Below are 11,981 nucleotides of genomic sequence, written 5' to 3' on the forward strand. Positions count from 1 at the left end.
GTATTGTCTGATTAGGCATATTTAATCAATGTTACATATTTGAATGTCTTCTGGCGGCTATGTGCTTTGGAATATACATTCATTTAGATCTCAGAACAAACCGTAATTTCTTTTTCGTTGCACAGAAGATTTGCTGTCATATGTAACTATATTTATATTTATTATTTCATGGCATGCGCAATCGAAGATGTTTTTAAAGCTTCCGTCTCAATTTGAACAGGAGAAATTGTGTTCTAGGAACTTATATATGAAACAAATGGAAGAACTAGGACTCCTACTTGCTTCTCAGAACTACGAAGAGAGCCAGATGACAATAATTATGCATAACAATATTTCTCTAGCCATGACAAATGTTTGTATTTTCAATAAACTATTTATTTCTTCTTTCAGTTTCACATAATAATGATTGACCATAAGCTTGCAGTCTTAGAATGGTCAAGGAGTACAGATGCCATGAGTCTGAAACATTTAGCCGCTCGTCCCATGACCGCCAGATAATCGGTTGTATCCAGCCAGAAATTCGTCAGGCGTCATTTGGTTGTCTCCTGCAAGAAATACATGTTTGAGATTAATATCAGCAATTGAAATATCACAGATTTATGACAGACACGGATTTATATAAAAACATTGAGCACATTGGTTTCATTCCGATTATCTTTTGGAAAGGTATGGTGTAATCTTTATTATCTAGCAAACGTATAATTTGTTTTTTATTTGCCATAAACATAGAATGTACAATATATAAATATAATGCATAATCATGTGACTTATGAAATAGATTTTCAATCGAATCTTTCACTTATTACAGTTTGCAAAGAGCTAAATGCTAGGGAGTATGCTGAATATACGAAGAGTTCTTATATCGGGTGAGCTTCAAAGCTGAATGTTTAGGGAACAAAGAGAAACAACTACGTGAGTACGTGCAAGCCTCGTCTGTTTTTGTAATGCATTAGTATGTGCAGAAGCCTCGTATGTTTTTGTAATCTGTAGAAAAGGATTATATTCAGTACTATTTGCAATAGACTGGTTAGCTATTTATTTTCAAGTCCGTATTCAATCCGATTTTTACCTCCGACAGATCTACACGGAGCGAGAAGCTGAAAAAGGCACAACTTACGGTAATGTTCGAAACAAGAATCAGCTAAAGTCTCTGATAGTTTCGACAAGATTGTCAGCCAACTGAATAAAAGCTCAGATTGCTTAATGCATGGTTTGTATATTCATGTTTGTCCTGCACATACCATTTAATACACGCACAAAAATTGTTTTCTCGACTCTGCTGAACACTTGCAAATAACGATACGATGACGTACAACGCCGACTGTGATACGATTTGTCTGTGACACACACTTGTCGAAGATAGCCCATTTTAATGAAACACCTAATCCTCGCCAGTCTTCATTATTTGTGAGTTACATGCATACATACATACATACATACATAACTACCTACCTACCTACCTACCACATACATACATACATATCTACCTACCTACATACATACATGTAGCAGATACATGCTTATAGGTTGAAATGCTATTTATTAAATAATTTTCTTTCTTGAAAATGATTTTATTCAATAACGAGTCGAAATTTGGTGGTGTAGGGTTTTCTGTTGGTTATTGTTTCGTTTCTCTTTCGCACCGTCTATATTTCTGTAATATTTCTCCCGACCTTCTGTTTGCGAAATGTTTCTTATCATTTGGTACCGTTCTTAACAATATCGATTGTTTCCATCCCTTCTGAAAAACAAAGGGTTTTACATTTTTATGTTTCTTCTCTTCTTGCATATGCGTTACTCTTTCATAAAAATCGTGCTCTTTTTATTTGATCTTATTGTCATCTTAATCGATTAATCGGAGTTTTAAATTTGACTTACCGTTTCCATCAAGCACCTTATAGATTGCAGAGATCTCCTTATCATCAAAGGTACCGTCGTGGTTGAGGTCAATAGCATCAAACAGTGATTCGGCCTGATGTTCGGGGACCCCCAACCTTGCACTGTACAAAGTGACAAACTCTGTTCGGGTTATGTTTCCATCATCTACAAAGGGCATTGAATATTGTTATTGTTAGTTCCTTAGCATGACCGAGAAGCCAAATGTAGTTGCCTTTGGCCAGGAGGTTTGGGCCGAAGCATATAAAACGAATTTATGTCCGCAATTAATTCCTCCAACATTCTGCTTCTGTTATGCTACCGTTACCTGCTTCCTTTAAATATTTACCCACAAATATGAGTATCACCAATACATACAATAAATGCGGATGATCACGTACTGTACTATTGAAAGACATGCATATGCGTCCAAAACGATGAAACAAAGAAACAAAATGAAATGAAAATAGCCACAGTGGGGTTTGGGACACTATGTAAATTACAAGACATATGAAAGGTTGTCCAGAACATTCGTCTACCTTAATACCGAACTGCTGCAATACGAACATGATATGTACAATTTTACTGATTCAATACATAAAGTTGTTACAATGCCACAATTGTGGTACTCATAAAATCACATGACGACATACTTTGAAAAGCACCGTAGAAGACAGACGGGTGGAATGGCTACATTAGTACCAGTTCATCAGTTTTCCGTGATAGCAATATTCAGTGAGTTGAACATTCAAGAAACAATGTTAGCCTTATAGATAACCTGCATTAGCTTAGATGTGTATGGTGATATGAAGTGCAAACAAGGTTAATAATGATACGAAATAAAATTAAAGACAAGACACGTGATGATTTTCATATTTTAAACATGAAAAGATGTATTTCAATGTTTCAAGAAATTATGCTGATTAATAGATGTCATTACTTGTATTACATGGCTGTAGATGACAATTAGTTATAAATAGGTGTTTACAAGTCGTACATTCTGTCTTAATAATGAACCTGTTTACACGTTTACGGTTATTTCCCATTGGGTGATTAAATCAGGTGGGTCCTGGTGGGACATGTTATTGTGAAACATTTTGATGAACGAAGTATTGCTACATAGATCGAGTAGGAACATTTTGCGACGTTTAGCTGTTGGATGTATATAATGGTAAGAGTTGACCAACTAATTCCTAATTCATATTTCCGATGTTCATATTTGTATATCAATCTGCGGATTTTGTAATGTTGTGTTTAAATTTAATTTGGGAGGGAAGTTTTGTATGGATGATTTATTGGAAGTACAAAGTGCTCATTGACTCAGGACTAAAGCAACAATTCCTGATTATTGTGAATTCATTCAAAGAAGGTTTGGACAATGCCATTTTGATACATCAAGACTGTTGGTACTTCAGCATATTCAAGGATACAGATACATCTGCAGATTCATAATCTCGAATTCATTCGAAACACATTTTAAGGTTTCGCGATAGAACCAGTTAGTAACATTTATTTAGTTCACAATATTGGAAGTTTCTTATACGTTTTTAATTTAGCTTTGATAATTAAATTGTTTCTTAAATTTTACAAGCTTGTTGGTTTTGCTTTATATCTCACTTAATTTAAGACTATGGAGTCGAAGCAAAGTGTATTGATCTCGAGCCGCAGGTAGGGGTGGATGAAGAATGTACGTCAAGGAACATCGCAGTTAAGCAATAAACCGGGCCACATGAAAAAATTGAAGTTACAGCTCAGTACATGTAATGTACAGTCAAGGTAATAAATGGCATTTCTGACAAAGTTAAAAGAGACAGAATCAAAGAACATGAAGCTCAATCAAGCTATATCTCTAAAAAGCTGGAAAGAAATACATTTTCAAAAATTCATGATTACCAGCTAGATTCTGTTAACAAGCTAAAAGGTTATCAAAATTAAGTAATTGTTCACACTTGCGTCATAACACTTGTACAGCTTTTAAACATCATGTATAAAGGTACAAAAGCCAGTAACACAAATACTCGATCAACCGAATACCATATTTACCATAGCCAAGTTTAACTCATCCATAAAGCGTTCCCTTACAAAGAATTTCCACAAAACAAAAACAATTCATTTGATTTAAAAAAGAGAGTTTTCGTACAATGATTTCAAACCTTCGTAGCGTACATTTATACTATATCTAGGCTGCACAGCTTCCTAGTAGTAATTTAAGTGACTGTGCTTAATTTAATAAAAAAAATCATGGGTTCTTGGAAATGTCACAATTGTTACATATGAACGCTGCTGGAGGAGAAGAAAATAAATACGTGTTGTCAGAAACGCAGAGGACCGAACAGCGAATGCGAACAACATTGAGATTAATATGGTAGTACAGTGGCTGAAATGGAAAGATTACCTATAAAACAGCAGAGATAGGTACAGGCAAGTGTAAAAAGCACTAAGTAAAAACAGTGGAAACATTTCAACAGCAATTTCATTTTGTACTAGAACAAAATCTTCAAATGGTACAAAATGAAATAACCTTACCATCATATTTTATGCCACATAATTAGTTCCTTTTCACAAACCAAATTAATACAGGCAATGAATTTAAGGAGATACACATCTACAACACTGAAAGTCAATTTTATATACGTAGACTACTGAATAGTTTTAAGCTACACTAAAATTTAACAGATGAACCAATGAAAATATGCAGACTATAATGCGACATTTTGACAGACTCATGGAACATGGCTTTATGATTGACAGCATCTGTTTTACAAGTGTTTTCTTATATATATATATATATATATATATATATATATATATATATATATATATATATATATATAATGTAATTGTTTGGGGCTATTACAAAAGAAAGTTTGATCATCTCCTTGATGTCGGAAAGCTCTAAATTGTTTCCTTCCATTAACTACTGTCACAGTGCTCATCAGTGCAAACAAAGTTTCATTTTCAAGGATAGAAAATTGATCTGAACAGCAGTGGGGTATGATTATTTATTTTCTTTCGTTTCATTCCTTGTTTTAATTTAGTAAATACTATATCCAGTTGTATGAAACCCTGTTTAGTTTGCTCTTGTACATGCGTTGATTTAGTATAATTCAAGGGTATGTGATGCAGCATACCACATAAAACTGACAAATATTAGATGATGACAATGTTTTTGATGATAATGTTTGTTATAAAGATAATGTTGATTGCATTATGTTGTTGCTCTTGTTTCATTATTATTAGTACTAGTTATTATTATCAGTAGTAGTAGTAGTTGAAGTATGAGTACTTGAAGTTGCGCTAGATGGTTAACCTTCAGCATTCCTACGCACTTATACCGGCTTCGATTCGAAATAAAAACGATGAGTCGGCTGCTATGCTGTATCAAATCCTGATGCTTAACTGATGTTACTAGGCAAAACTCCTTAAAGGAAGTCTAGTCCGATAAGGCCAGAATGTTGCCAAGCATCTGTTATGTACATAATTGAGTGCAATTATTATTATTACTATTATTTTCATCAGTAGTAGTAGTAGGAGTAGAAGAAGGAGTACTTGTATTTGCGCGAGATACATGGTTAGCCTTCAGCATTCCTACGCATTTATGCCGGCTTCGATTCGAAATAAAAACGATGAGTTAGCTGCCATTTTGTATCAAATCCTAATGTGGATGTTGCTAGGCAAAACTCCTTAAAGCAGGTCTAGTCCGATGAGGCCAGAATGTTACCATGCATCTCGTATGTACACAGCTGAGTGCAAAGGTGATGTTGGCTAATTTATTTACATGGATATGAAAATTTAATAAGTAAAGTTAAAAGAATATAGTTGACAAAACATCTAGCCTCGTACGAATTTCGCTCCAGCATAGTTTAGCATGGGAAATAACTGTTGGAATCAATCGACAATGCTTACTTCCCTTCGTGTAATACAGTTAATCGATGCCAATATGAATTGTTGGCGTCCAGTATAGTCTATGCATTTAATCTAGATGTACAAACTGTATATACATATAACAGCGAATGCACTTTCCAATTTCACTGAGTGTGTTGCATTTACTTGCATAACAGAGACAACCTGCTCCAAAGAAACAAACACAAAAGAAAAAGTTAAATTTAGAAAGGTAACATGGCATTGTGTGCGATGGAATTATTGAAAATTTACATTATTTGAACTCCAGTGATAGAATGGCAGCCAGGATGGTATTAAGCTGCATAAAGTGAGAGCAAAAGTGCCATCTAATGTGTTCATGTAAAGTTGTGTAATCGTAGATTAATCCTAGATAATTTATACTTCCGTAATTACAATAATAATCACCACAATTATAATAACACCCACAAGAACTACCCCCTCTACACACACACACATACACACATAACCCACACACACACACAGTTCATTTTCTTTCCTTTTTGGAATTATGTATATTTGCACTTAATATTAATCACTGAATTTATTTACAAGAAAAGAGATGTATTCTCCCCTCGGAACATTTATACCAAGAAAAATAAGTATGATCCTCGTCATAAGATGAATCATTTTCTGGTTATGTGTGCTTCGTCGTTATGGAATATGGGCTGGTGTGTTCAGACAAGGCATTGGGTGCCATTTACTCGCGGACCTGGGTTCCAATCTCCGTTGAATACGAATCCAAAATTCACTATCCTGTATGATATTCATATTTTTATTGAACATTTATTCTGCCTACTATTATCAAAAATTCATCTGTAGAAACCATGCATAGCATAACCCGTTCTGCATGGTGCATATTTATAATTCTCTCTGTCTCTCTCTCTCTCTCTGCTTCTGATTAATATAGAGCATTAACTGAACAATGCCTGTAATAATTAATGAAGAACATGTTGGTCTGTTGGTACAGACGATAAGTACATTCTTAGGGGCTAAGTATTTTGATATGAAAAATTATGCCTGTATTTAAGAATGATCTGTCTATAAGACAAAAATGTAGTATTTCAGTATATATATTTATCTCGAAGCATGTTAACCTCCCCCTACCCACACATACACACGCATCTGGAAGCCCACCACCACAACTACCACATAAAACAAAATATGTGGCCTTAGCGGTCTAAAATAGGCCGGATGCCGTAAGAGGCTCATAATGACGGTAGGGGCCGTGGTAGTTAGCGTATCCTATGTCAGACTTCTGACCCAAAGGTGCTTGCTCGAGTCCCACCATCGATTTAGCCACCCACCAGTTCCAATGGCATCGAACTAGATAACCTCTTTGTATTGATATTCATTATAAAACCCAAATGACACCATCTATCATGTGGTCCCACAATCAGTGTTAATATAAACATTGTCATAAATATACGATTCATAACCTGGCGTTTTTAATAGTCCATTCCAAGTCATAGTTTACTAGGGAAGACCTCAATATTAACCTTGAAGAGTGTACTGTCCTCAAAACAGATAATATCTCGAATGAGTAGAAAAAATACAATAAATAAATAAATACGAATCGCAAGTAACACGGTTAACTCAACAGTATCACTAACCTTAAATACTAACATTCTTTTACACTTACCATTGGTGTCATATGTATATGCAGCCTTGTGGAATTCGGCATTTGAAATAACCCCATCATTTGGGTTAGTGTCGTATCTAGCGAAGAATAATGTAACTGGGGAGGGTGCTGTTGATATAGCTGTGGAATGCGCTGGTGTTGTTACAGCCGCACTAGATTCATTGAAAGTAGATAATGGAATCAGAAATGTTTGAAATATGAATCGTAAATTTTCAAACGCAAATACAGACCTTTTCACTCACACGAAAATCACATGATAGTATTTTGAAAGTAATTTAAAAATACGTAACAAATAATTTTACATATTTATGAATTTCTTAAGATGTGCCAAACAATTAGAATAATCTTACTCCAATGTCAATATACATCCTAAATTTCCTTTCTAATAACGAGATTTTTGAATATCTTTCCTATGCTTCGTTGGCATAATTTTTAATTTCCACGCAACATTCAGCCGTTATTGGAATTAAATTTAGATGATACGGTATCGTATTATCTCTTAAAGAATCTATCTTTCTGTAGTGTTTGTTGTCTGTGGGAACTTTGAGGATTTCCTAAACAACAATAACAAAAAAAGTTTCACAAGCAAATAATGTAGGATCTCAGTTTAAGGATAATATTTGTAGATATTTAGTGGAACCTGAACATTGCAGACTACATTTTTGTATAGGTTGTATAGTCATTCAACAAATCATTCTCAAGGACCCTATTTTATACAGTTACAAAGACGCGTTTGTGAGACGTCCAAATGAAAATCTGCATTGTAGAATTTGCGTAACAAATAAGAACACACCTGCTCTACACTTTGAACTAATATGACAACAAGATAGCAAATAGACCTAATGAAATGGCCGTGTGAACGTGTCGATTGAAAGAGAATAGCTACATAAATTTGCGATTTTCCTTTCGAAGTTCGATATTAATACGATCATTTCCTTTGAACATTTGACGCATAAGGTGAACACATAAACCCACTGATGGAGGCTTGCACAACGTAATCACTATGGACTCCTTACAACGTTGTCGAGAGAACATAATACATAAAGTACATTCCACATACAAGTCGGAACGTCCATAAGGTCCAGAACTCATGTAAGGGATGTTGTAGAACGTTTACAATTAAATTCAGTCACGAATTAATAACAACATAATTGCAAGTCCTATTTGACTACTTTCCATTAAGAATAAATTAAACTACGTTAAAGAAACGAACGAACGTCAGTTTGGAAAATCATAGACCAAAATCAACTCAAGTAATGCCGTATATTCTTTTACTAAGCTGTTCATAACAACAAGTAAAAAGGAAAGTGTAGTTACCCGAATCTGATAAATTTATAAATCAACACATGCACTCACACCCCAATCTGTGAATGTAAACTTACAAGGCCCTGCTGATAAGAACCGAGCACACGACTGCAAAAATCTGCGAAGAGAGCAAATAGATGTTAACATATTGGACGTGTCCTCGTTACTGTTTGTGAAAAAAACAACGCCTTTTCATGTTACCTTCGAATGGCACATACTGTAATTCGTATTAGCGAATTATCGTGTATTAAGCACTATCAATTTGATTTGTTTCTGTTTAAATTACGTCGATTATCTCTTTCTTGACACGAAAAATATGCGTACGTACGGCAAGACACATAAATAGCTACTGCATAGATTTCAAGATATGTATGCCCAAGAAATAATCTTTAAAAAAAGATTTTCGTTTTTCTACTGAGATTTTAATGTCACTTTAAATGAAAGCACAGTGTTCACAGGTAATTTTTCGTCCAGAAATCGAGTGGTCACTTATTGAACATCGGATGTGTCTCTTATTAACGGTACTCATTAGTATTTCTACTTGTATATATTATAGAGCAGGAACTCAAACGCTAATGCTTAAAATGGAAACTCAAACGCTAATGATTAAAATGGAAACTCAGGCGGACGTAAGACTGGACTATGCCAGTATCAATGAAACATTCACCTCCAAGTTAATGCTTTGATATTTTGCTAGTTTTAACGATAGATTTCTGGTCAATTTTCTAATTTTGAAATAAGATTTTAAGTGTTAACACTTGCTACTAATTTCTTGTTCTTTAACTTGCACAATGTATCCTGCCCCCAAACTTTGTTCCCACTGGAAATATAACAAAAGGTATGGTTTTACAACTTTATGGCCTTAAAATAATTAGCAGGAAAGAGCGAAAACCAAAATGTTTTATTTTCCTTGTTAAATTGAAAATATTATTTGGATCCATATAAGGCAAAATGAAGGAATTAAAAATAAATGACATTATGGTGAATGAATTCCTAAAGTTCTAAGTGTCCTATCAACTCTAAAAGTATCGAGTAATTTGAAGAAGTTCCATTGGTAATCTGAAGGATGGTAAATAATGTATTGACGCATCAACAAAATAAAAGAATCAATATGACATAATCCAGAAATGTTTATAATTGAATTCACAGTAATTCCGTGACAGCTATAAATCCAGAAGTCTTTTACAGTTTACACTATTTCCGTACAGCTACTAATCCTATTAATGTGAATATTTACAGCACGATAATTCCAATGAATAATTGAACTAAATAAATGAATTAATCCTTGCCGTATAGCTGAACAACTTCCAAGACTGGTGGTACTACTAAGAATGCATACTTCTAACCGTAAACATGGTCACGTTGTTACACATTAGCTAATTAGATATTATATCAACAGTTGACAACTGAGATGTTTAAAGTAGAAACGTACGAATATAATGCATTTAGTATTTAAAATATATTTAATAACAAATACTTTCAAAATAATAATCATGAATGATAATACACATAATATAGGTATAACAACTCAATGGGTTCCCTTGGCTGATCAACATGATATTTTATTCTTTACTTCTAGTTTGTTGAACAAATCAATTGTTTGTAACTAATAAGGTAGCATAGCGTGCACTCTGGTCATCATTAATGTTCAAAATCGTGTTTTGAATGATATATTGTTGGTGTTGGTATTGTAGTGTTTATGTAACCGACTACTTTGGTCTTGCATATACCTAATGTGTATTTGTATTATAGTTGTTTTGCGTGGATGATGTGTAACTTGGTGTGACCTTTCAGATGTGTTATATGCAATATTATCTTCAATAAATAAATTAGTATAATTATATATCAATATAAATAATGATAGGACTAGTTGATGGCCTGCAGCACTGCGTTCGCGCCTCACGCTTCTTCAATAGACGAAGTGAAAACTGGATCTCCTACTATGGCTGCGCCAAAAATCCAGAAATAACCTATATATGTTGTATTTCGCTCCAGCCGGCCATTTTGATGCTTAAGGATTATCTTAAATTACCAAATGAATATTGCTAAAAAAAATGTATTCCAAGCTAGTCAGACTTCAAGTATGATTTTCACATTTTGGCTGCAGGGTGCAATTTCAGATATGGTGCTTAAACTCTTTTTTGACTATGGGGCCGGGACTTTTCACTAAACCCGGTTAGTAAAATTGTCGATGTGAGAACCAAGTCAAAAGCCTTCTACTTGTTTATGCAACCTTTGCAGTCTGTTTCTATGCTATGTATCCTACCACCACCCGAAATATGTACTGAAAATAATGCGAGTTCACATCGGCAAATAAAAATGTAAATTTAAATATTGCGTCCTACTGTCAATATTCTTGAACCACAAATTATATCACATATTTGAGTAATTTGTAAGTAAATTGCCACATTTGTGAAATTAATGAATTTGTTAGGTCGTATTTTTAGGGCAAGATTTTAAATCCATGAATAATTTATCAATTAAAAGTACATAATCAATTATTTTAATTTTGTTCCCTATTAAAAATTAATTGATTGGCAATATTAGCTGCCAGTGGAATAAAAGGCATTCATCGCTTTGTATTTACATATTGGAACTTGTGAGCGATTTTAATATCGTCATTTCTTCTCCCAATTTTGAGGAAAGTATTGTAATACGCCTGTCTTAAAGACTTTCATCTATTATCTAGCCTTATTGGCACATGATATGTTAGAGGTTGTAAGGGCTGAGGCCTTATAAGAAAGAAGAAAAAAAATAATCAAGCGTCAGCCGAAATAATTAATTTATGTTGACATCTACCAAACGGCACAAAGATTCTTGAAGAAAAAATTGAGAAAATAGCACAAGCGGTAGTGTTACTTACCATTTTGGACGCTTATTGGCTTGACATGCACTGATAGAACCAGAACCTATCTCTGACTCAGACTAGACTGAACTTAGATAAATGGCAATTATATCTGGAACTTTAATCAGCCAACAGTTTTGCTCTCATAACACGTGAAGTCTGATTGTGACTGTCTCATTTAAAAATAGATTTTATCATGACGTACTGTCACGTACGCGTAATGGAGTCCCCAATTTTCGAATGATGCAGCGCTCTTTTAGCTAGAACATGCTTATGATTTGGCATATTATGGTTCCTTCAATATTGGATTCATTATCAACTGCCCTTGTGAAGTAGGTAATATATATCCCGACCGCAGAAAAGAATGCTGACTAGCGTATCAGCTAAACCTGTTCGAGAAACAAATAAAGCAGA

At 34.2% G+C, this 11,981-nt stretch overlaps 1 protein-coding gene across 1 annotated transcript; it reads right to left on the reverse strand.

The window, feature by feature from the left end:
* Positions 1-353: 353 nt before the first annotated feature.
* Positions 354-11,702, reverse strand: LOC149777881 (uncharacterized). Its single transcript, XM_089938280.1, has 5 exons — positions 11,586-11,702; positions 8,800-8,840; positions 7,418-7,569; positions 1,879-2,043; positions 354-545 (listed from the first exon to the last, which is right to left on the reverse strand). The coding sequence occupies exons 1-5, from the start codon at positions 11,586-11,588 to the stop codon at positions 469-471; spliced, it is 438 nt and encodes a 145-aa protein (XP_089794406.1). The 5' UTR covers positions 11,589-11,702; the 3' UTR covers positions 354-468.
* Positions 11,703-11,981: the final 279 nt, after the last annotated feature.

Source organism: Sinohyriopsis cumingii, chromosome 17 (assembly GCF_028554795.1).
Source record: "Sinohyriopsis cumingii isolate HCF-2022 chromosome 17, ASM2855479v2, whole genome shotgun sequence".
Classification (NCBI taxonomy): Eukaryota; Metazoa; Mollusca; class Bivalvia; order Unionida; family Unionidae; genus Sinohyriopsis; species Sinohyriopsis cumingii.